Genomic DNA, 27,379 nt, shown 5'->3' with positions numbered 1-27,379 from the left:
CTTTTACACAAGAACGACCCGTTTCTAGACTGGATTGTGACTTGCGATGAAAAGTGGATTTTTTGCAACAACCGGCGACGCTGAACTCGGTGTTTTTTTTTTTACACGGTGGTCACCACTTATCAAGGCCCGGAAGCCACTCAGGGATAAGGGTTAATTCCAAGTACAGTACGTTAATGTGGAGATTTGATGAAGTGTTTACTTAAGGGGCGGTTCATTAGGAATTTGTTAACGTTGGACTTGAAGACATCCAAGTTGTAGTCAGGTGGGAAGCTGGCAGACGGAACAGAGTTCCACAGGCGTGCAGTTCTAAGAAAGAAGCTTTGTTCATAGAATCCACGTTTTGATTTAGGCACAGCTAAAGAGTGAGGGAAATTTTTCACAGTGGATTCGGCTAGACGGGTGTTTTTTGTGAAAGATTGGTGAGGGGGGGACCAGAGATTGGAGTTCAGACAAGCACCTGTCATGGAAATAACAATAAAACAAGGATAGGCTCGCAACGTCTCTTCTGTAGGAGAGAGATTGCAGGGTAGAGAAAAGGGCATCCCCCACTAAGCCACGAAGTCTATTTTGTACTCTGTCAAGGCAGGATAGGCTGTTTTTAGCAGCTCCTGCTCAGATATGGCAGCAGTATTCCATCCTTGGTTAGACGCTGTCAAAGCTCCACGACACTTCCCAAAGCCAGAGTTGCATCAAAACAAGAGATTTGGTAGTCTGCAACCGGTCTCGTCCATACAGTTTTTGAATGCAGGTGAAACCATTACAGCAGAGAAGTACTGTCAATAAATGGATGAAATGCATCAGAAACTTCGACAACATCCAGCATTAGTCAACAGAAAAGGACCAATTCTTTTCCACAACTATGCCCAACCACTTGTTGCTAAACCGACCCTGCAGAAGTTAAATGAATTGGGCTACAAAACTGCCTCATCCGCCATACTCTGCAGACCTCTCACCTACCGACTACCACTTTTTCAAGCATCTCAACAACTTTCTGCATGAGAAATGCTTCAAAAACCTAAACGATATGAAAAACGCCTTCAGCGACTTCATCACCACCAGAATGCAAGATTTTTACGATACTGACATAAATGCACTTGTTTTGCCTTTGGCAAAATTGTGTTAATTCTGATGGTGCTTATTTCAATCAATAAGTTTTGTTTGAACTGAGATATGTTCATTTGAATTTAAAAGTTAAAAACTGCAAGAACTTTTTCAATGACACCTTTCAAGACATTAAGCAACACACTGCTTACTGCAGCAAAATACCCTCTGCATACTGCAGCGAAATACCCACAGCAAAAGTTGCAAAAGTTGACTGATTAAAAAAACAAAACAAAAAAACCCGAGGATTTTCATGTCGGTTATTGTAGAGAAAAGAAGCATTAGTTATTTAGCAAATGGCTTCTGACTTGCAGGATTTTATTTCAACCACTTGAAAGAAACAGAATTTAATGGTCGACCGATAACTCTTAGAGAAGAACTGCAGCAAGAACAACTGCATATTTTCGAATCAATAACGCAAAGAACTCGATGCAGAATGTTTCAAACAATCATTCCCCCTTGTCTAGCTGCTCCGAGAGGCAATTGCAAAAACATTTTGGTCCCTGGCCAAACACGACAGCATTAGCCATAAACGAGTCCGCAATAAATCTGCTTCTCTATCCTCTCCACTTTTCTATCTGGATACTCTTTCCCATCTCCCCTCTCGTCGCTTCTCTGCGGTTCTTCCTTCGTATCCAACTGCAGGCTGGCTGGAAGGCATCCAATGAGAACCTCTCGCTTACAATCTCCTGGCACAAAGCATAAAAGTTTGCAACTGGTGTTGCAAAATCTTGCACTACTAAATTACAAATCACCAATCTTTGAAAGTTGGTTTTAATGGAAGCACATAAATTAATAGCCGAAGTACAAGTCTTTCTGCGATGTTTGAAAATGTTTTGCCAATATGTTGTAGCGGTGTAAGTTTTGAATCCCTCGTCGCTAGTGTTGTAGCCTTGTGGGCCAGTAATAATCAAGACATCCACAGTGGTATAGTTAACAAAAAGTTTATTAGCAAAATTATGTTACAGAAGTACACATCATGATTCTGGGGCCATAACTGCTGCAACATTTAGACGTAACTGTGTTTATTTATGATGGCTGTTGTAGAATTACCATGAATCACTATCCAATCACATATTAGATGCAACTGGATTTATAATCTCTAGCCAAGTCCATTATTACTGAAATAGGTATATTAGATTGCACCTATAACACTATGCTTAGAAAGTCCTCCAGTTATTAGGAGCAGGTTTTGAAAGCCATACAGCATATGTTATCTCTCTTGGTTATGTATTATGATTTCATGCATTGGAGAATATATTTTACCGGTTCTAAAACAAATATTGTATTGTTCTAGTATGTCTGTGATACTACCAACGAATTTTAAGAAAAACATTAAAAAAAGAGAGAAAATAAGTTTATCAGCAGAATAATGGAGAGGAAGTTGTTCATCAAGATACACAAATGAAGCTATTGGGGACAGACAAAATATTGGACATAAGAGGTGATATGTTTAGAGTTAATTCATGGATTAGTTTTAGGCGTGACTTTTGTGACAGTTAAGGGCAGTTTACGGAGAGTTTTGGGTTTGCAAGGGTTGAGGACAGTTGCGAATTTGACACAGTTTAAGGCAGGTTGCGACTTGGACAAAATCAGAAAAGTTTTAGGAACTGAAATGAGGAGATGAATTGGTCAACTGACTAATGAATATGGTCTCAACAGAAAAAAAAAGGAACCTCAGAAATGGGCATTAATACAGATGATCGATTCCCACAATGGTGTCCCACATGTATCCAGAGCCCAGCCTTATAAACGGAATGTGCAAGAATTTGTTTTTTTAGTTTTATTTCATTTTACTATTTTTTTTTATATTTTACTATTTTTATTTTGTGAAACCGTGCACGAGAGAAGACGACATGGCTGGAAGAGAAGACAAAGAAGAAAAAGACTACAACATGTGGTGTTGGCGTTTGCGGTCAAGTGGGGTAACGTGGTATCACATGTCTATAAATGTTTGATCCAAAGTTTACAGTCATTCTTACAAATTATAACTTATCTGTTTTTATTTGCATAGGATTAAACATTTCAGTATTGTATGGCTGCCTATACACGTATGGTTGCTATGCGTGTATAGTTGCCCATATGTGTACAACAGCCCATGCACATACTGCTGCTTATGCGTGTACGACTGCCATGGACGTTTCAATAAATGACAGAAATTAAAGAGAACAGGGTTGACCAAGTGTGAAATAAGATGGAACTAAAGCCGCGTTATTCAAACGTTGTCATCACAGGATGAAGAAGAACGAAAGGAATGGGGAGGGGAGAGAGTGGGGAGGTGGGGCGAGACAGAACAAAAGAGGAAACGAGTTCCAAAACAACCAAACCTAGACTAATTGCAGTGAACATCAAAGCAGTTTCTGAAAGGTTTGCGCAATCTATAAAAACACAAAAGATAAACGATTTTATTCTTTTACAAAAGGTTGGAATATGTATGCGTCCTTCGGATGCAAATGTTTAATATTTTCTGAATGCTGATAAAACGATTATTCTTTTTTATTTTATTTTAGTGACTTACTAATAAATTTATACACAAAGCTGTGCTCATATGTCTGAAAATGAAATAAGAAATCACTGCCCGAAAGGCCTGGTATATAAAATCAATAGTAGGTTCTTTGCAAAGACAGGGGCGCGTTCGAAATGCATGTTTCTGTTAAGAGCACACTTGAACCGTGATACTTGACGTTTTAAACTTAAACTCAAACCTTTATAATTTTTTTTTTTTTTTTATAAAATCAACAGTAGGTTTCCTACAGTGCAATGTAAACTACAATGTATGGTGAACTAAGTCACTGCAGGGAAGCATGTGAAGCTTCTTCCCGGTGCACCACGGTGGTCCCCAACTAGGCAGGCAATCAATCGATTTGATTGAAAAATGGGCAATTTCACAGATTTTGATGACAATAAAAATATAGGAGGGTGAAATATTCATTGATCATCTTTCAATCTCGGGCAACGTCGGAATTCCCTACTAAAATATGTGTGTGTGTGTGCAAACGTGTGTGTGTGTGTTATAGACTGAAAGATACGAACTCTGGATAAAATGAAACAAAGTACATTGAAGAAAATACAAATACGGCAGCTAAGCAAGTGGTTGCACGTCAGCCTGACTGCTAAGCATCTTACATGGGAACATCCACACCCTGAGAGGCATTGGAGTCTGATATTTGTAGTAAGAGGAAGAGTTCATTGTAGTCCGTAAGGTGGATAGTATAACAATCATGAATTCATAAAAAGCTGTTTTTTTTTTTTTTTAAAGCATTATGCAAATTAGACACTCCATTTACATGGCAACCTCCACCCCTCATAATCCTTTTCTGTAATCCAACATTATTTGGTACAAATCAACGTCAGTCTATGCCTGACTTGTCCGCCAAGTTTCAGTCATGAATTTCCAACAGTCTTTGCTTTATTGCCGGTCAATAATATAGAATGACTAGCAGAGGAGCCCTCGGCTTTACCCTACCTATATATTTTAATTCATGCACATTTCATTTTTATTATTAAAGAGTTAATTCTCGATTGAATAACATATATATATATATATATATATATATATATATATATATATATATATATATATATATATATATACCCCATATATTTCGGTGTATAAGACGACTCTTAAAGTTAAAAAAGTCATCTTTAAGAACTAATATTTCATAAGATACCGAGTATTGCAATCTCTAGCCTAGGCTGAATAAACATGGTTTCATGATTTAGTAGTCGGCTTATACAACTGATATATGATAAATTTATTAAAATTTGCTCCAGTTTTATACCTCGTCTTATCTGACGGTCGTCTTATACGCTGAAATATACGGTGTATATATATATATATATATATATATATACATATACATATAGTACTGACTTCAAAAGTTAAAAATTGACTTCGGTGCCATCAGCTAGTATCGAAACTAAAATTTTTAGCGCTCCAGACACTTTCCCTAGCATTTGAGCAATTGACAGATAGATGAGAAAAATTTAAAATTAACTAACTTGTAGCTTAGATTTAATTTGCACATGCGCAAAAGTAATAGAGATGTCGGCAAGATGAAATGAACAATTTTCATTTCAACTTGTTGACAAATTTCTGTACGCGTTATTCATTCATCCAAACAAAGATTTTACTCGTTATAAACCATTCTTGGTGTATGATTACTATTTCATGTTAATTTCGGTGTTATGTGGCCAGTAGTTTAAGAGTTTATCGGTTAAATATTTTCACACAGACACATATACAGGGTGTCGCAATCAAACGTATACATTCTTTAATTGATCATAAAACCAACATTTATTATAAGTTTCATACATCAAAATACTGTAAACAAATATAGAAATCAGCTAATTACCGAAAATGTTCTAATTATTGGCCATTGTAGTCCATGAACAGCTGACAACGCTCACTGATTAAAACGAAAACGTTCCTAATCAGTTCAATTGGTATATTGACACATCTTCTTTCAATGGTTGCTTTCAACTCATTTATTGTAGCTTGTTTTGTGGTGTGAATCCTGTGTTTAACATGCCCCCACCTACCCACCCTCCAAAAAGACGTAAAAACACACTTGAGGGCGGGGGAGGTCTATAGCTTTTACCGTTATTGGTAGTTCAAAATAAATATTTATATTATTACTAGCAATAGTGTAAGTCTTTGTTTTAAAGTCAAATGAAAAAAGAGAATTGAAAAAAATCTTTTTGGCATCGGAAAATAGGCACAGATTTTTCCGATTCTGATACCCTAAAAAAGTTCTGCTTCTGATCAATTGTCCCAACACTAATATATATACATATATATATATATATATATATATATATATATATATATATATATATATATATGTCTTGGAAGTTTTTTAACCTTTAAAACTATATAAAAAAAAAAACTTATTTAATTTTTATATTTTTTATCATTCTTTAGAAAACTATCTAGTCAGTAAGTCATATAATCACCTGCAATCAATGCATCAACTTGCTCTCTCGAATTCACTATAGTACTAATGTTAATTTAAGGGATTATCAGTTGTTTACCATGAAACACTGTTTCGGGAAGTAAAAAACAACAGTATATTAAATCATGGTTCCCCAGCAGTGTTGATCAAACACCACCTCCCTTATTATTAAGAATAAAAAATGTTACAGATCTAGTTTCCTATTCTTAATTAATTTGGTTAGCCTATTCATGCTATAACAAGGCCAATAGCCATTAGTCGCGTGCTCTCGTGTAATGAATGTATGAATGTAGGTTTGACATGAAATTCTTAAAGTTAAACTAAAATAACCGAAAAATGGGCTGAAATGACTTAAATAAATAAAAAGTAAATGACTTAGAATGACTTTAATGAACTTAAGGATGAATTGAATGACCTTAAGAATGACTTGAATGCTTAAAAAATAACTGGAATCCTTCAAAAACAACTTGAATGATCTGGAGAATGACTTGAATGGCTTTGAGACTGACTGGTTGTAAAGTGGGTGATCAGTTTGCATTAAATTAATACAGAAAAGTGATCCCCCACTTTATATTACAAAGTTACAAACATAAGTACAGCATGTAGTAAGAACAGATACTACACTTTGAGATATTAAATTTTTTATTCACAGGTAAAAAAATACAGTTGGGAAAATGAACAAAAAACTTAGGCACAAGGCCAACTCAAAAAGAAGGGGAGATGGTGAGGTTGGTTGATCCATCTCGTCTCTGTTGTAAATTTTAAATGATTTTTCTCTCAGCCAGCATCTTTTATCATGGTTACCCCTTTAAATTTGAATTTATGTGTGTGTGGTGAGAGGGGGGGGTCCTACTTAAGCCCAATTTTAAAACATTTTTTATTTATATCAAAAAATACAAAAAAGATAATATTAATAAAATTTCATATCTTGGCCAAAAGGCCAAGGAAAACTTAAAAAGCTAAGAACAGCATCTATTAACAACAGACCTTTGATCTTAACCAAAAAGGCCAAGCACAAAAGTGTTACAGACAGACCGACCGATCGACGGAGTGACTTATAGAGTCGCTTGCACGCGACTAAAAAGGAATTCCTTACCTGTGAGATTCATTTGTTTCCAAATTCAAAATGGATATATTTTTTAATTTACCAGTCTTGTATTTATAAGATTAGGATTAATCCATTTGACTACATATGACCCCTTACTATGATTAGTATTTTGTATATTTACATTCTTATTTATTTAAAATTAAATATATATATAAAGGTTAAAAATATTTATAAATATATCCATTTTTTTTTTATATATAATACATTTTATACATTACTAAAATAGTTTTGGATTTCCTTTATTAATATATTCTGGTTAATTTTATACGATTCAAAAGCATCAGGATAACGAACCAATGCTTTATTTAACTGTTTAAATATTTTAGTTTTATCCCCACCCTGTTTTATCATCTTTATTACTAAGCTAGAAACTGGTGATATAAAATCTATGAATTTTAAAGTAACGTGAGCTATTCTCAAAAACTCTGATATAATGGTTCTATAAAACATAAAAACAAGGCAGGTATTATCTTTATGCGTCATACGAACTATTTGAAAAGGGAAAGAGTTTCTTTTATCAAATATTTTATAAAGAAAAATCCCATCCTCAACTTTTATATCCAAATCCAGAAATATAGCCTGATGTCCTCTATGTTCACAATTGAATTCTAACTCCTTTGGATATAACTGATGTTTATTTTTTTCGAATTCATCATTATCGTTTATACATATAAGATCTTCTCTAAATCTCCTACACCCATGAAAATTATGTTTTAGATATACCATTTTTTTTTTTTATTATTTGTGATGACATTTATCTATCTACTGACACGTGTTTTGTCATCTACGACTCATCAGAGTGGTTGAATCTAGCGAGATTCGAAATCTTATTTTAAACAATACATATGTCGCTCCCCATTTGGGGGTACCAAATTGATTAAAGGCAAAATTATTCCCAACTCGCATTTTGGTAAAAATGCACTTTCGTATAAATAATTGAATTCATTCAAAAGTATTGCAAACAAAAACAAATAAATTACACACACAAGAAAAAAAATACTTCTCTTTGCTCCCAACCCCAGTAACTGTACAGTCAATAGAAAGCATGGGTTAGGATTGAACAAAATGAAAGCCAACAACTTGCCGATTGGCGTTCGGAATATCTGTATTTACAATTACTTCCAGTTGTCAAGATGATGATGATCGATACATTCCAACGTTGGATGTCACAAGCAGCAACAACAGCAGCAGCAGGTGCACTTTCCGCTGGCTCACTCAACAGGTCAACGCATTTAGGATATTTTCGTTATTAGATTTCTATTCCCGAGTATTCCCCAAACTACTGCTACTACTATGCTCCACCGTTCCGTTAATACTGCATAATCACATCAACATATCAATTCACGTTAAATCACCGAAATTAAGCAACGTTGCACCTGATCAGTACCAAATAGGTGACAGTTTGAAAATACCAGGTGCTGTATGTAGGAGGATGTCGACATATCCCTGCAAAAACTAAAAAACAACGTTATCTCTCCCCTGATTGGGATATACATGTGAATGTAAACCACTTGTGAATTTAATATTTCCTTAACATTTCCTCCTTTAAAGGAAACTGGTTCAACCTACCTAGGGTGAATACCACTGGTGCACATACTGTTCAGTTGCCGTTCACCTCTACACAAAATATTCTGAAACATGCATTCTTCTTTATGTGTATTCTGTAGTTTATTCCAATTTTCAGTCCCTTTTAATTTGCTTCCTGTGATGATGACGGGGACACAGTAGATATCAGCACAAACAGACCACTCTCCTATCAAATCCAGACTAAATGAGCTTCTGTAGGTTGAATAGCCAACATGGCCACCGATGCTGACATCACGTGGTAATTTGAAATTGTGAAATGTGGGTATAGAGATCGAAGAGACTAACTTTACTTTATTATATAGAAGAAGAAAGAAAATTGGTGCTACATTTCAACAGCCTCTATTCTACAATTGATCACTATCAATTATTAAACAATAAATGTACAGATTTTAGGGGGAAAAAACAACCTAAAACTGACTATTACATGGTCCAAAAAAGGTCCTCCAATCTAATAGATCCCAATTTGTCAACTAGGCTTCAACCTCTGTCCCACTACCACAATGTTGCATCCCTGTGCCTGTTTTACCAGTATTTTTAATGGAATGTGCTCTGATGAACTCATTGCACTTGTGTCCCCCTCAATGTACATACCTCTGACAAACCTACTTAGCAACAAAATCATACCCCTTCACTGTTGAGATCCATAAATGCCAGAAAGCTTTCTACTCTAATAGCTTCTACCCTCAAACAGCTAGACTTTGGAATTCCCTTTCTGTTACCTGTTTTCCCTGACTCTACTGACATGCAGAAGTTTAAATGTAATGTAAACCAACATCTTATTAATCTTTCTCAGACATGGTTCCAATAAGTAGCCTCTTATATTCAAGTGGAAACATGCCTTAAAAAAAAAAAAAAAAAAAAAAAAAAACAGCAAGAGAGGTGCCACTCAGAACATACTCTCCTGCCTTGACAGAGCACAAAATCAATTTCGCAATCTAGTGGGGACAGTAATCTCCCCTGTTCTCTTCAGCCTCTTTCTCACAGAAGAGACATCACTAGTCTTTCTCTATTCTTTTGTCATTTTGATCCTACGTGCTTGACTAACTCTAATCCCCCCCATCCCCTCCAGTAAAACATTCACAGCAAAACTCGTCTAGCTACAACCACTATAAATAATCTTCCTTTCTTCCTTTGTGTATTTCGAGCTAAACATAACTTTAATCAGGAGAATTCCTTTCTAGGAACTGTCCATTTATTCAATGCAATAAAATGGGGCTGCTTCCCAGTTGATTACAACCTGGTTGTTTTCAAGTCTAATGTTAACAAATTCTTGTTGATATCGGATTTGCATTAAATTTGATCCATAGCCATTAGACACCAATTAAGCAAAGTTCCCTTGATTTGAATTTCTTCTTAAGACTCCTTAAACGTAAGCCTTAGATTTTAGACATTTCTGAGAATTAAAATCATGTATTAAATTTGGATCAAAATTTGAATAAAGATTCTAGACATAAGGTTTAGTATTATTCCATTTTGATTGTAATCTTCATAAGCGGACATGATGATGATGCAAAACTGTTCTGTTCGGGGAATTAAATTTACCTGTCCTGGTATTCTTCCATTTTTTTTTTATAAATAAAGAAGTGGATGAGAAGGGTTATCTCCCTTGTTTATATAATATGAAATAAAGCTAAGTAATAAAGAAAAAGCTAGATGAAGAAAAAAAGAGCTAGATGAAGAAAAAAAGAGCTAGATGAAGAAAAGAAAGAGCTAGATGAAGAAAAGAAAGAGCTAGATGAAAAAAAAGAGCTAGATGAAGAAAAAAAAGCGAGATGAAGAAAAAAAAGCGAGATGAAGAAAAAAAAGCGAGATGAAGAAAAAAAAGCTAGATGAAGAAAAAAAAGCTAGATGAAGAAAAAAAGATAGATGAAAAAAAGATAGATGAAGAAAAAAAGATAGATGAAGAAAAAAAGATAGATGAAAAAAAAAAGATAGATGAAAAAAAAGATAGATGAAGAAAAAAAGCTAGATGAAGAAAAAAAAAGCTAGATGATTAAAAAAAAGCTAGGTGAGGAAGAAAAAAAGCTAGGTGAAGAAGAAAAAAAGCTAGGTGATTAAGAAAAAAGCTAGGTGTTTTACCAGTATTTTTAATGGAATGTGCTCTGGTGAATTCATTGCATTGCGCTCCCACAATGTACATATCCTCAGCAAACCCACTTAGCAACAAAATCACACCCCTACACTGATGAGGTCAAATGCTAGAATGCTTTCTACTCTAATAGCTTTTTCCTTCAAACACCTAGACTTTGGAATTCCCTTCCTACTACCTGCTTTCCCTGACTCTACTGATATGCAGAAGTTCAAATGTAACATAAACCAACATCTTATTAATCTTTCTCAAGCATGGTTCCAATTAGTAGCCCCTTAGCTAGGTGATAAAGAAAAAAAAGCTAGGTGATGAAGAAAAAAAAGCTAGGTAAAAAAAGCTGGGTGATGAGAAAAAAAAGCTAGGTGATGAGAAAAAAAAAGCTAGGTGATGAGAAAAAAAAAGCTAGGTGATGAGAAAAAAAAGCTAGGTGATTAAAGAAAAGCTGGGATGAAAAAAAAAGCTGTGATGAAAAAAAAGCTGGGATGAAGAAATAAAAGCTAGGTGATGAAGAAATAAAAGCTAGGTGATGAAGAAAAAAAGCTAGGTGATGAAGATGGTGAAAAAAAAAATGGAACTGAATTTTTTACCTGTTGGAGAACTCCAAGTCCGTACTTGTTGTAAGCACATTAAGCGTACTCGGACTGTTCCGGCTATTAATAGGTTCATCCTTCTTAGGAATTTCTAGCACAGCAGTTTTAGTTGTCATGGCCGGCCCGTCAGTAGCATTGTATTCTGGAAGAATGTTTCGTTCTAACGTCATGATTGATATTTAGACGACCTGAAAAGAGACCAAATAAAAGAGAAAGTTAGAAAAGTATTTTTCTGTATTTATGAAAATATTTAACCGATAAACTACTGGTCATATATCACTGCAATTAACAGGAAATATTAATCATACACCAAGGGTGGCTTAATAAAGAGTAAAATCTTTGTTTGAATGAGTAACATGGGCTTCCGTTAAGAGTTGCACTTCTTTCTTTACAAAGTCATTCGGCAGAAGTGACGTCAGACAAATTTTAAGGTACAGATTACCAACACTATATAATGTAATCTTTTTTTTTCTCCAGTAGAGACGCCACAGCTGATTAGCAATAAATCAATCCCTTCTCAAAGGGAAACCGCAAAGCCTTGGAGGGTGAACCTCCTAGAACTGCACAAAAACAGACATACATCAGTCAACAGTAAATAAGCCCTCTTAACAATGGCTTGGATTCTATTGGCCGAGTCTAGAAGAATTAATGTCAGTGAAAATGATATTAATATTTCTTCCTTTTTACTTATATATATATATATATATACCCATCGGATTGAAATTTTAAATTCGACCGTTTTGGATTTTACCATATTTGGATTTTTACCCTTCACCGGACTATCCAGTCATGTGAAATCTTTTTATTATTTTTCTTTTGCCTCCTGTTCCCCTTACCTCACCCTTTTTTTTAACCAAGTAAGATATTTGACTTACTTGTAGTTTCATTAAATACTGTTATATGCAAAATCCGATCCTGCATTTTGCTAATTCCTGCCCACTGATGAGAAGGAGAGTATTTCTTCGAAACTCTGTGGATTAAGGACTATCCACTTATCTTGTGCTTCCTTTTTTAAAATTAAATATGTTTTTAACTCTTTTTCAAGATGTCTTTTAACATGCTTTATTAATCATTTGTTCATATATATATATATATATATATATATATATATATATTAAGTAATGTGATTTATAATTTAAAAATTTAAAAAAATTTTAAAATTTAAAAATCAAAATTTAATTAAATTAAAAATCAGTTTCATAAGAAGGAACAACAACAAAGTCAAAGTTGACTTTGTTGTTGTTCCTTCTTATGAAACTGATTTTTAATTTAATTAAATTTTGATTTTTAAATTTTAAAATTTTTTTAAATTTTTAAATTATAAATCACATTACTTAATATTGAATTAGCTCTAGGACATTTAACTATCGAGCTTATTATATATCTAAATTACAACGAGCATTTCCTGTATTTTAATTAAACTAGTAATTTCACTATTACATTAAAATACACTTAGCTCTATAGACTATTATTCTAATCTCCTTTAAATATATATATATATATATATATATATATATATTAGTGATGGGACGATTCTAACATTATTCCTGATTCTGATACAATTATCGATTCTGTAGTAAATTTCCAATTCCGATACAATTACCAATTCCGATTCTTTATTAATGTCTAAATGTTTAACTATAAAGTTGATATTTTTCCCTGATTACTGCAAAGGACACGTTAAATGTGCAGATATTTTCTCAAACGTAAAATCAGACTTGTGCAGCATGATCCTTAGATTTTAGTTTTACTGGTAGTTTAAAATCTATCAATATTTATTATTGTTATAATTACTACCAGCAGTTGAAGATTTTATCAAAAAAAAAAAAAAAAAAAAAAAAAATTAACAAAAATCAAAAATATAATTAAAGGAATCGTTTTTGGCATTGGAAAATAGACACCAATTTTTCCGATTCCGATACCCGAAAAAAAGTTTCGATTTTTCCGATTCTGGGTTCCGATTAATCATGTTCTTTTTTTTTTTTTTTTTTTTTTTTTTTACTTACAAGAAGAAAACTGTTTAGAAAAAAAACAACAACATAATACTTGCATGGACATGTCTCAATTTCTGTAGGAATTAAAATATAATACTCATGCATATTTTAGACTGGATAACGCCGGGCGGCCTGCTAGTATATATACACACACACATACGGGAGAAAGCGATCACGTGTCCGTCATCAAATGGAGACCATTGCCTAGCCAACATTCATAGCAGTGTCAGTACTAAATCTGTCTGAAAATGAAAAGGCTATTTTTCAAATCTACCAGACACAAGACAACATTATAAACTAGAAATCGACAGGTTTGACCCAAATATCTGGAATCTAATTTAAATAAAGATTTTATTTTCTTACTACAAAAGCAAAGAAAAAAAAAATCAAGATCAATATTATTGCTTCTAGTCTGTAAAATGCTGATCACGAATTGAGGCTTGCTGAGTTTTCTTCTCATTTTTATAAAGGACATACTTTTAGCTTAGATCCTGTAGAGGGTTGTCCTGTCGAATATGTAACTCAAACTAAAGTACACTTTCTAAGGATAGTGTAATAATATTATGGGGTCTGCGTTCGCACATGATGCCAATAATGTGCGAACATGATGTTCAGACTCCTCGGCTTAACATTCACAGGGAAGATGAGTTGGAACAAATACATCGAGAGTATTGCCAAGGCTGCTGCAAAGAAGGTGAGCTCTCTCTACCGTGTTAGGAAATTATTTATGCCTGAGAGTGTCCTGTACCTCTGCAAGGCAGCCATACGCCCATGTATGGAGTATTGCTGTCACATTTGGGCTGGAGCATCTGCTACTAGTCTCTCACTCCTGGACAAGATTCAAAAGAGAGTCGCTAACCTGATAGGTCCTGAACTGTCATCTAAACTTCAACCTGTCCCATCCGCGAAATGTTCCATCCTTCTGCCTGTTTTACAAGCATTTTAATGCTCTGATGAACTACTAGCCCTTGTACTACCTCTACATAAATACCCCTGACAAGCAGGAAACTCCCACCCCTCCCAAGTAGAGATCACCAGATGCCAGAAATCATTTTACTCTAAAAGTTTCTTTCCTAGAACGGCTAGATTTTGGAATTCCCTTCTGGATTCCTTTTTCTCCAACTGTACTGACGTGCAGAAGTACAAGTGTAATGTAAGCAAACACCTTGCTGCTCAACTCCCTACATAGTATCCCTGAAAATTATGCCCCAGATAGTAGCCACCTACAGCAAAGTGGCACTGTGCCTTGTTGGTGATGAAAATGCAATAAATAAATAAAACAGAAATATAAAGAACAGATGTACATTATTAGAAATGTGAAAAAATTATTCTTCAAAAGTGTTCATACCGATGTTCATCTCTATGATAAAACAGTAGATTTTTCTATGTGTGTGTCTGTATGTAAACATTTATCAGGAAATGGTAATAATACACCAAGGATGGTTTATAATGAATAAAATCTTTGTTTGGATGGATGAATAACGTGTACAGAAATATGTTCGTTAATTGAATTGCGAAATGTTCATTTCAACTTGCGAACCTATTTCTATTATTTTTGCGCATGCACAAATTCATTCATAGCTTGAAGTGGTTTAATTTTAAATACAGGGTGTTCCACAAGTCATGAACACAATATCTCAAAAACTATTAAGGATATACATGCCGATATATATGTCATTAATATTAAATATATAAATCTTCGTGTTAAGTTGGTCTATGAATAAGTCTCAGTTTCTGTATGAATTAAAATATAATATTTATGCATATTTTCAAAAGACTAATAGGAAATAAATACAGAAAAGATAAACATTTATACATTTTTCGCATTGATTTTTTTATCTATACACAAATATATGCACTAGCGTTGGGACGATTAATCGGAATCGGAAATCAGAAAAATCGGAGCTTTCTGGGGTATCATAATCCGTATCAGAATCGGAAAAAATTGAGCCTATTTTCCGATGCCAAAACCGATTCCTTAAATAATCTGTTTATTTGATTTTGGTTTAAGAAATATCTTCCACCGCTGATAGTAATAATAAAATAATAAATATTAATTGGTTTAATATTAATTGGTTTAAACTCCCAGTAAAATATTAATTGGTTTAATATTAATTGGTTTAAACTCCCAGTAAGATTAAAATCTCTAGATCACCTCCTCACAAGTGTGATTTTACGTTTGAGAAAATATAAGCACATTTAACGCGTGTTTTTACGGTAATCGGGATAAAATAACACGTTTATAGTTAAACAGTTGACAGTTATAAGGAATCGGAATCGGTAAAAATATTGGAATCGTCCCATCACTAATATATACCTCTCTCTATATATATGTGTGTGTGTGTGTGTGTGGTAAAAAACAAGGATAAAGAGTGCTCAATACGTTAGTAGAGCCAAATATGTTTTTTATTATTACAACCTCAAGTGTATTAACTTAATTCATTACAAATTAATTCAATAGATAGGATAAAAATTATCCGTCCATATCATCAGATGATTCTAGTTAAAATCAATTTTTACTTGAATCATCTAACGATGTGGACGGATAATTTTTATCCAGTCTATTGAAACAATTTCTAATGAATTAAGTTAATACACTTAAGATTGTAATAATAAAACACACACACACATTATATATATATATATATATATATATATATATATATATATATATATATATATATATATATATATATATATATATACACATACACCAATTAATAAATACGTGTGTTTTACTTTGAAGTTATGCACTGCATATATAGTAATGACTTCTTTAAAACAAATCTCGACAATTTTCCTAACCCAAAATTAAGCAGTATTTTTCAAATCGCGTCACTGTTTTAATAACTAACTTATCCTTCTGCAAAACTCTGGATTGGAATTGATTGAAGTCTAACATTTTTGGGGAGGGGTGGGGTGGGGTGGGGTATCTTATTAAGGTCATTTCCTCCCTGACCATTTCCCAATTACGCAACACTAAAATGGAATCCAGGAATTCAATTATTTGCTTCAAGTCTTGAAATTGTGAACATCTTATTACGAGCCGACGATTGGATTTCGAACAGAATTTGTTATAAACTAGAGGCAATGCTTTCACAGTGACGTGGATATTGATTTTTTTTTTTTTTTTTTCATTTTCAGACAGCAACAATGTAAAAAAAAAAATGTAATTACGTTTTTTTTTGTTTTTGTTGGTACAAATCAAATCCAACTCAATTCGTTTCTATTTTAACTAACTCACACATTAATACAACTAACCACAAAATACAACAACAAAATAAAGCAAAATCTAATTAATCGTTATACATCTATTTGCATACGTTTGTATATAAAGGATTCACTCCTAAACTAATTAACCGATCACTATGAATTTCAGAATAAAATTGTTAAGCGTAAACGATTCAAATGTGGGTTATATTTAGTTATATTCACTTGCATGCAAAAGGCCCAAAGAGGGCTGAAAGCGATAAAAATTAAACCAAATTACGTTTGAATTTTTGAGATGAGGATTAGTTATTTGTATTATTTCGATTCTTCGGACTACTGTTCTCATCTTCAGTGTCATTTTTCGGTCGATGTAACCTCAGACCTTCTTCAGGTGTGTCTTGTCGAACTTGGGAAGTTTCTTTCGGACTCGGAAATTCTGTTTGAAATTCCTGACTTCAACAGAAACATTCGAGTTTGACAAGATACACCTGAAGAAGGTCGAAGGTTACATCGACCGAAACATTGTGAAAATGACATTCAAGATGAGAACAGTAGGCCGAAGAATACAAATTGCAACTCTCTGGAATTTTTGCAGACAATTGGAATGCGATTGAATGCTTCGTTAATTTTCGCTTGTATGTGTTCATTAAAAAGAATCTGTTAATACAGCTTAATTTTCTGATTTTTCTCAATAAAATTTTTACGCTGCATTTCACACTTGAAGTGTTTACGCTTGAATTCCAGATTCTTCTTTTAGTTTCGTGGATTGCAGTTTCATGAACTGATTGACTTGCTAATTGGTGAATTGATCGATTTTGATTTGTTAATCTGTTCAAAATACTTTTAATTTTTTTCAATTTTTTGTTTTTTTACTAATGTTTGTCCTTTGATGAAAAGAGCATATCTTTGAAAATCCATGAATTAAGGATTTTTCATTATTATAATTTCTTGTCTGAATTTGATATATTAATAAATATTGTAATTTGATAATATTCACAATGCAGGGCAAGCCATCCCAGATATGAAGGGATTATCGTAAAATCCAAAGAGTCAATAAGTCCGATGAAATTGTACACCACAAGGTCCAAAAATCATCAATAATGTAATCCGATGCAATTTTTCATATTTCTTTAATTGATCTATCTAGTTCATTGAATCATTAATTATCTTAATATGTTCCAATTTTAAAAATAATATCCATATCCATCTTTAGAATTTATATATATATATATATATATATATATATATATATATATATATATATACCAGCCAGTTTTTAGTCTACAAACAGTAAACTTAATATATAGGATATTCAAACCCATGTAAAACTTTATATTTGGGTGTGAGGAAAATGGATGCAAAAGTGTGAAAATAAAAAAAATTGCCAGGTGAAGGTCAGACGAAAGCATTGCGAATATGCATGCGTAACGTAATAGCTATTGATTCATGTTTTAATTTTTAGCCTTGCAGTCAACATAGGTCAGGCATTAACGTCAAAGGAAAAAGTAAATCGTAAGCTAAACGTTTTGGTTTCGATTCTTAGTGGTGGCGCACGGGTCATTTTTTTTTTTTTACTTTTTAAATCATTGAATCAAATATGATAGAATAAGTACAAAATCTGCATTAATTAAAATATCATATTTAAGCGTATTTTATGACCGGGCAATGCCGGGCGGCCTGCTAGTATATATATATATATATATATATATATATATATATATATATATATAAGTGAGAATGTACGTGCGGACAATTCTCAACCTATATACTCAACAAATTTTGATCTACAAACTTGAAATTTGGTATATAGCGTATTCAAATATGTGAGAAACTTTAATCGGTTTTCATCCAGAAAAAAAGAGCTGCTATGGGGTCAATATGGACAAATTGGCATGTGAGGATCATTGGATTTTTATTGGTTTATCAACTGTTTGATGAATGCGCATGCGTAAATCATTTACATGACAGATTTCTTATGTCAAAAATAAGGTTTGAAAACACTTTTTAAATATCGTGTCAAGTTGGCCTAATGGTTACTGTACTTGATTCACTGTCTTTAGGCTTTGGTTTCGATCTCAGCTCGAGTATTTTTTTTTTTTAATTACAAGAACTGAACCGTTTAGAAAAAACAATACTTGCATGCATATATCTCAGTTTATATAATATTTATGCGTATTTTACGGCCGGGCAATGCCGGGCGGCCTGCTAATATATGTCTTGGAAGTTTTTAACCTTTAAAACCATACAAAAAAATTATTTTTTATCATTCGTTAGAAAACTATTTAGTCAGTAAGTCGTTTAATCACCTGCAATCAATGCATCAACTTGCTCTCTCGAATTCACTATAGTACCAGTAATAATTTATTTTTTAAGGGATCATCAATTGTTTACCATAAAACACTGTTTCGGGGGCATTTAAAAACAAATTATATATATATATATATATATATATATATGGATCAATTGATGTAAAGGAATAAAATATAAAAATTGTCAACGTCATGAACTTTGGAATATAGATTTTTGTCATTTATTTTATATATATATATATATATATATATATATATAGAGAGAGAGAGAGAGAGAGAGAGAGAGAGAGACGGCACACTCACGCTGGTTCTCGCTAGATCACCGAAGTTAAGCAACATTGAGACTGGCAAGTACCAGATGGGTAAACATTTGGGAAGGCTGGGCGCTGTATGTAACGCGCAGAGTCGTAGAAATTTCCAGATTGGTATCTGGGGGTGCATTTATTCTCTGGGAGAGATGCACCGTCAGCCTTCGTTAAGACATGCATCTAAAAGAAGAAAACTGATGTAAAAACCTACGGTCTACTGTATACTCTGTCCTGTGATAGCACCGACAAAGGTTAGCAAAGTAAGAGGGGTGGTTGGTTCTACACAAAGTCTTCACCACTATAAATAAATCATTTGTGTGGATTTCCGAGCAACTTAGTTGTAGTGGCGGAAGCTCATACGTCGAAGTCGACGAGAGAGCCCATAATTATATATATATATATATATATATATATATACATACATACATACATACATACATACACACACACACCACCACCACCACAGGAAAACAGCTGATATGCGGGGAAAATACTTGCTGATATGCGGGGAAAATACTTTTCTGTTTTCACTATATAAAAACCAGTTTTAGTGACAAAAGCGTACAATTCTATTTTATGCGAACAATAAGAAAAAAAAAAAAAAAAAAAACTAAAGCTTAAAAAATGTTTTCGAAAATCGTTCTCATTAATGAAAATCGGGTAAAAGATTTGATAAAAAAAAAAGAAAAGAAAAAGCTGTCCCTATGCACAACAATAAACCGTGGAAGCAAATCAAGTTGTTAATTAATGCTCCGTTACCATAGCAACCGGATTAACATTTCATGAATAGAACTATACATTCTCTCCGACTCAATGGTACAAGAACAGCATTCGCAATTTCAACCCCCCCCCCATCTATTTCTATCTCTCTATCGTCCCTGCAATTATTTGCATGGTATTCATTAAACTACACGACAGACATAATAAGAATTACGAAAATAAATCAATAAATAATTACGAAACAAAATAAAAATGTAAAACTGGAATTCCTGAATGTGAAGCAGGGCGAGAGTACCTTCATGAATTTATTTTCAAGTTGTATAAAAACGACGTCGAAACTACAGAGTACCTTACGCATGATGAACCACCTCTTCCGCTTTTGGAAAGCTTTGTTCGGAGCTTTTGTGTCGACGTTTTTTTGCACTGCTCATATAACTTGATACTGAACCTTATTCGGGGGGGGGGGGTAGTAAAATCACATAGGAAAGCAGTTCGTAAAATAAATAAATAAATAACTGAACAACAGAAATGAACAGAATAAAATATTCTTAAACGCATTTTATTAAAAGAATGGACCCATGAAATAGAACCATAATATTCTTTCACGAGAAATCAATAATAATAATAATGATGATGATGATGAAAATTGTAAGTTAACCCCTTCCTGCGGCCCCCACCTTCCAGCCTCCCACCTTTTTTCATATGTCGATATAAACTGGCGCTACACCAAATAAGTGAGCGTCAAGGAGGGTAAATAGGCAGAGGAAAGAGTACTAGCCAGACTGCTGGATGAGTGCAAAGAGGGCAAGGACCTTGGGGAGGCTTATTGCCATCCAAATTCCAGTGAAGACTAATGGTCACTATCAACGAGAAATCAATGGTAAACGGCTGTTGCAATAACGCAAATCGAAAGAGGTAAAGAGTACTAGAAATCTGAGGAGACTTGTCACTCAGACTCCAGAGAACACCAAAACTTGTTCTCAAAGAGAAATCTGATGACTCCTAGGGAGTAATAATAATAATCTCCATATATAATATTTTGATTGCAGAAATTCCCCTCTGGACCAAATTACTATAGTTTTGCAATAACAGATGCCACATAAAAATTTATTATGTCTAAACTATTATCCACCATCTTATGTAACATTAGAACGTCGTTTTATACACATTTATTTGTTATAATAAAATCCTACATTACATCCTAGGAGAAACATCATCACGATCGTCAACACCTTTAGAGGAAGTAGTTACTAATTTTCCCTCTAAATCTAAATACCATCAGTCAACCACCATCAGTCAACAGCGGGAACCAAGATACACATACTTATACTGCCCAGTCTACCTTCGTAACTGGCTCATCAACTCGTACACAAACCATTACCTTTCCTTTTCCCGTTACAAAATTAATAATTTCTCCCTCAAATAATCCGGCAATTCTCATTGGCTGCGAGTTGAAAAATCGCTTATTCAGGAATACACATTTTCTAAAATAAACGAACATGCTAGACCTATCCAAACATGGCCACCCTCTCTACAACCTGCAATCACTTTAACCTAAAACAGATCAATTGTTTCTTTTCCTAAATATAATACTTCGTTTACTATATTAATGTTTCTTACATTTTTTTCCTGCATAAATAAACAAGCATGTAAGCACGAACTTGGAGGTCTTACAGAACAGCAAACAAGAGACTATGGAAGCAAATATATACACAGCGAGAGAGAGAGAGAGAGAGAGAGAGAGAGAGAGAGAGAGAGAGAGAGAAGAGCGTCGTCATCATCGTAGCCGTACTAAACTTTTGAACTCTTTATTTGATTAAGCAAGTATACATGGAAAGAGAGAGAGGGAGAGACAGAGAGAGAAACGTCGTCATCATCATCGTAGCCGTGCTAAACTTTTGCACCCATTTTATTTGGGTCACAAAGTTATTCCGCCTCCTTAAGTTTTAAAAGTGTTATTTTGAAGGCTCGTAACATCAGAATTTCACCGTGGCCAAGCCGACTAAAGTGTTTCCCTTTTCTACACCTTTTCCTCTTAGCCGTACACATTCGAGCCTGCCCACTGTATGTAATTTTTTTTTTTGCGCTCGAAAGGGTACTCAATGCTATTTTCATTTTTTATAGAGGGTTGCTTAATTTTTATAAATTTTTTTTCTGATCGCTCGCACGAGTAATAACTAATATTAAATGCTTTGCTTTTATTTTTAAATGCAAATAGGTCACACAGCAAAACACAATTGTAATTCTATGGGGACTTCCAGAAGTTGTTGGACCAATACAAGTGCATTGCAGCCAGAGGAGATTACTTCAAGGGGACTAGAGTTTCATGTGTGTACTATCAATAAAAGTGCCATAAAAGTCTGGAAATTTATTTAAGACAACTCGTGTATGCATATATCTATATCTTTTTATATTATGTATTAATCGCTTTGGACGAAGAGAATTAAGCATTAAAAATGCACCAAAAAGTCATCTTTTATGTCCATACATAGCATACAATTGTTACCGCCTACCGACAAGATATTTATAATGTTCATCATGTATGTGTTCATCTTTTGCTTGGTTAGGCCATCATCAGTACTTGTGTATGCAAAAGAAAACAGAAACCTCTACGAGGAAACTTTGTTGCATTCAACTTTTGCAGTCCACATAGGACATTTTTTTTCTAGATAAAATTATTCACCTCCATGGATATCGCAGTATCTTCATACTCTGTGCCGTTCCTAAGTTCTTATATCATAAGCCATCATCTAAATTCTGTTATCCTTTACATACAAGCTTAATATAAGCGCATTTAGGTTAGCAAATTCATGTATACACGAGAGCATAAGATAATATGTAGTCTAGAGATTTCTAGTATTTACTTAAGCAGTGCTCAATATGAGAGTAGAGCTTAGTAAAAAAATGTTTCATCTCTACAGAGAATATTCACTATATATAAACTAGCAGTTTCAGCAGTGTGAAGCGACGGGCAAGTGCTTCTTTAATAGGCGTTTGACGGACATTTGCGGGCACCGATTCATAGCTTTGTGGGTAGAGCTGCTGACTGACAACTTGATGGTTACAGGTTAAATCCACGGCTGGGGAAAGGTGCTTGTATAGCCGCACTGATGAGCTGTGATACAACGAAACAATACTGCACGTGGATGACTAATATATATATATATATTATATATATATATATATATATACACGTTTTATTTTTTATTACCGTATCTTTCTGTTAAGTTACATTATTGTTTCAGCTACCTGGCCGTTTTTTTGGCCGTCTGTAGCTTCCTCAAACTTTTACAGTAAAAGTCTGAGAAAGCTATAGACGGCAAAAAACAAACAAAAAAAAAACAGCCGGGTAGCTGAAACAATAATGTAACTTAACAGAAAGATACGGCAATAAAAAATAAAACGCATATTTGCTCTACAACAGTATTGAGCATTTTCTTCAGTTTTTATTAATTACCGTTTCCACTAAATATATAAATATAAAATACGTTCAAATATATTAAACTAAAATTTTTTTTTCTGAAGTGCTTAATGCATATGTAAATCTCTAATAAGTGAAATTATATCGATGTCTCTTATCCATAAAAAAAAGTTTTGCTGTGTCACAACTCTCCAGTGTGGTTAGACAAGTAACTGTCTCAGTCTAGGATCGAATTGAAACTCGACTGCCTAGAAAATATTCAGTGCTTCTAACTCCTGTGCCATTTGGCTGCTGCTGAGTAGGTAGGTGAAATTAAAATGATAAATGCTGTCAAACGATGGCGGCTTCATTTGTTTACACAGTAAGCATTGCGTTAGATGCTAATAGCAGTTTGTTATTTCACTCAGCAGTATGCTCCACCCATATTTATATAGTGAATACTTTGTGTCAGTAGAAAAGAAAAATAAACCAGAGTGCAAGATATACTTTATTTATGTATTATACAATATTTCATCGTACTGTATCAGGGTTTCATGAATCTCTCATTGAATTCAAAGAACTGTTTAGAAAAGCCTCTCGGCATCTGGATCTTTCATCTCTGGTTGATGAGCATGTAGTCATTTTTTATGCTTGTTCTCAGAATTGGCCGTTTCGCAAAACCCCAGGCATATTAAAAACATTCAATTCACAATTAGACATTAAACTACATATGAATTTTTATTTATTGTTATCGAGTGTTCATCAATTTTAAATGTCGACACAAAGAATGTGAAGCAAAACAATATACAAATTAATGAAACCAAAACTAGCTTAAAGCTTTTCACAATTGTTTCGTGCAATCACAGATGTTATCTTATGACATTTAGCTCAGTTTTGCTTTATAAACAAACAGAAAGAAAGAAAAAAAATCAACGCTTAAATAAAAAAAAAAGCTGTTAAGAGATGCAGCATTTAAAATATAAAAATCTCACATGTCTGTTTAAATGTATGTATGTATGTATGTATGTCTGCCTAAAACTTTTGACATAGGCGACGGATTTTCACAAGATTGGTATCGTTTTAAAGCTCGACACTTCGGACGACAAATATCAAAAAATTGGCTAAAAAAATTAATTTCTTCACCCTCAACTGAGCACTTTTCTACAGGGAGGGGTCACTTTTTTCGCCTATATTTTTTAAAGTCTCTTCCTCTTTTTGATTAACTAGCTTTAATTTAAACCTTTGCCACTTCCGGTTTGTCGATGGACGCAACGTCAAAGACATCATTTTTTTTTTCACGTTCTTTTCCTCTTTTGCGGTATGGGTTCGAGCCTGCCTGTTTACTACCCCCCAAACACACACCTCAAAACACCCAGGCAACGCCGGGCACCCAGGCTAGTTTCAAATATAATAAACCAAATGTGTTTTCATCTAAATTATATTGGCAGAACAACGATACGAGTACACATTAGGATTGAGCCAGCCTCAGCTATAAAGTGTTTTTAAGTGATCCATGAAGCACAACTTTGTGTCACAAACACTTCAGATATCACTAATCGCTGCAGCAAACATTTGTTTGACATGGAGGTTCAGGAAGGCGTCTTGTAGCAGGTTCTTGGTACACCATTATGTGGAGTAGCGCCTTGTCGCCTACAGGCGAGTTTATTCGGGGGGGGGCATCTTTCTCAGTAAATTAAACGCGCCTACAGAGACCAACCTAGAAATTTCTAAAATTCGGCGATATATTTCTATGATATATAAGAACACAATTAAAGACTGCAAATTTTATACCAAACTAGCATTTCAGCTGGGCGTTGCCCGGGTGTTTGGAGGTGTATGTTGAGCAAAAAAAAAAAAAAAAGCAGTCAATTTTTTAACTTTGACCCCTATTATGACCCCTTAAAATTTATTGTTTGTGCTCAAATCAACTTATTAAGTTAGATCCATGTCCAAGGAACCTATATCTAAAATTTCAAGTGTTTAGACCCAAAATTGTCGGAGGGGTTTGGTAGAGTTCTCAAAGGTCAAATCGTTGAAATTTGACTCCTTAACAGCCAAATTTCTGGCCGAAAACCGATCACAAAGATTTTCCCAAATCTCAGTACCATGTATATCAAATTTCGAGTCTGTAGACTTAAAACTGACAGAGTTATTGCGTAGGGAAATGTACACAAACACGTCCAGTGAAACTAAGACCGATAGATTATCTCCCACAAGTGTATTTATTACGTTTGTAGAAATATATGCACATATTACATCGTTTTTTGTTTGTTTGTTTCTTTATTTTTTTATAGTAATCCGAAAAGGAAAACTCTACAACTAAATATTTAGAGATTTTAAAAGAATCGAAATCAAGAATTATATTGGAATCGAGAATTTAGAACAGATTCGCAAATTACATTGGAATCGTCCCATCACTAATGTATATAAATGTTTATACGTATCTGCGCAACTATATAAAAAAAATTTTAGTAATTTTGAACTGACGTAGAAATACATTTAAAGGATTAATCAAAAAATAAAATTAAAAAAAAGTCCAGGGGAAAGTAATTTTTAACAAGCCTTCACACTTTCAAATAAACAATCTTTGCAATCAATTTCAAACATGATATGATGGATATTCCAGCTGTCAATCATCAGCAACACTCCGCCCACTGAATCCTGAAGTCTCCGCTGATTGGTTAATATCGTAAAAGCACGTGACACGCAATGTTTGCTCGTGTAACAATTGATTTTTGCATTAAGAGATACAGGAACAATTGCTTTTCTTTCCTTTTTTTATTTTTATTTTTAATGCAGTAGAACAAATAAGTACTAGCTGTTGAAATAGTAAGCGATAGTGTTGATGGATTGGAATCACCATCATCAGCAGCATAAATATTCTTTCAAATCAAAACAGATTATAGGCTGTTGTAACTCAACTCTTAAAAATTGCATGAACGTTTTTTTTTTGTTTTTTTGTGTATGCTCATAAACATTCTTGTTAGGAAAACTACCCACAATAGGACACACACACACACATCAATCTATATTCTTTGTTTGCAGGCAACCTGAATAATAATACAGTTAGGGTCGGATTTATTTGTGGGCCCTCGGCCAAATCTTATCAGTGCCCCCCCCCCCCACCTCTGCCATCATACTTTTTTTGTCAGCCACTCATATAATTCTTATGGAATGACATAATTGATCACCCCCAGGTGAAATGTGCGTTTCTGTCTTTTTTTTTTTTTTTTTTTTTTTTTTTTTTTACTAGGGGGTTACCATTTATTAAGACCCACACGCCAGTCTAAGGGTTAATGAGTGTTAGGTAGACTACGAGTCAACGATGATCAGCAATGGTGGAATTTAGGTAGGGCTAAATTACATAAAAAGGACGGCTTAACAAGAACTTATTTACATAAGGCTGGAAAACGACCAAGTTATAGTCAACTAGGAAGCAGCCACATGGTACTGTGTTCCACAGACGAACAGTTCTTAGAAAGAAACTTTGCTGATGGAATTTTTGTTTGGCTTTAGACACAGACAGGGAGCGAGTGAAATTGTTGACAGCTGTTGTATCTAGATGAGTATTTGTTGCGAATGCTTTACAGGAGGAGGAGGGGGTCATAGATTGAAGCTCAGTCGAGCATCTGCCATGACAGTAATGATAGATTGATTCACAACGTCTCTTCTATGAAAAGAGGAAATAATTAAACCATTATATTAGATTTCTCTTAGTCTGTTTGTCCATTCCACCCATCTTGGAAACTACTGGAGCGATCTGGCAGAAATTTTGTATGGACGTTTGTTAGGATACGATACAGCAAATTAAGTATTATGGTATCCATTCGATGCACAGTTAGAGATTAATAGTGATTAGTTCTTAATAAAAAATTAAAAAATGCACAAATCTAATCATATTCAATCATCAATTTAGTATAACGCACTCATTCTAACTCAACGGGCTATAACTTTTGCCTGTTTTTCATGGGCAAAAAATTTGACAGTTTTGTTTGCTTAATACTT

At 33.9% G+C, this 27,379-nt stretch overlaps 1 protein-coding gene across 6 annotated transcripts in view; it reads right to left on the bottom strand.

The window, feature by feature from the left end:
* Window positions 1-27,379, bottom strand: part of LOC145247521 (mitogen-activated protein kinase kinase kinase 13-like) — a 280,001-nt gene that overhangs the window by 122,064 nt on the left and 130,558 nt on the right. For all 6 annotated transcript variants that reach the window (XM_080109342.1, XM_080109340.1, XM_080109343.1 and 3 more), the window contains exon 2: window positions 11,431-11,621. In XM_080109342.1, coding sequence (XP_079965468.1) covers window positions 11,431-11,603 — 173 coding nt within the window. In that variant the 5' untranslated portion in view covers window positions 11,604-11,621. The remainder of the gene's footprint in view (window positions 1-11,430; window positions 11,622-27,379) is intronic.

Source organism: Euprymna scolopes, chromosome 25 (assembly GCF_053919585.1).
Source record: "Euprymna scolopes isolate OS-2025 chromosome 25, ASM5391958v1, whole genome shotgun sequence".
Taxonomy (NCBI): domain Eukaryota; kingdom Metazoa; phylum Mollusca; class Cephalopoda; order Sepiida; family Sepiolidae; genus Euprymna; species Euprymna scolopes.
The sequence above is the reverse complement of the archived record's forward strand: the minus strand, read 5'-3'. Positions and strand labels throughout refer to the sequence as shown.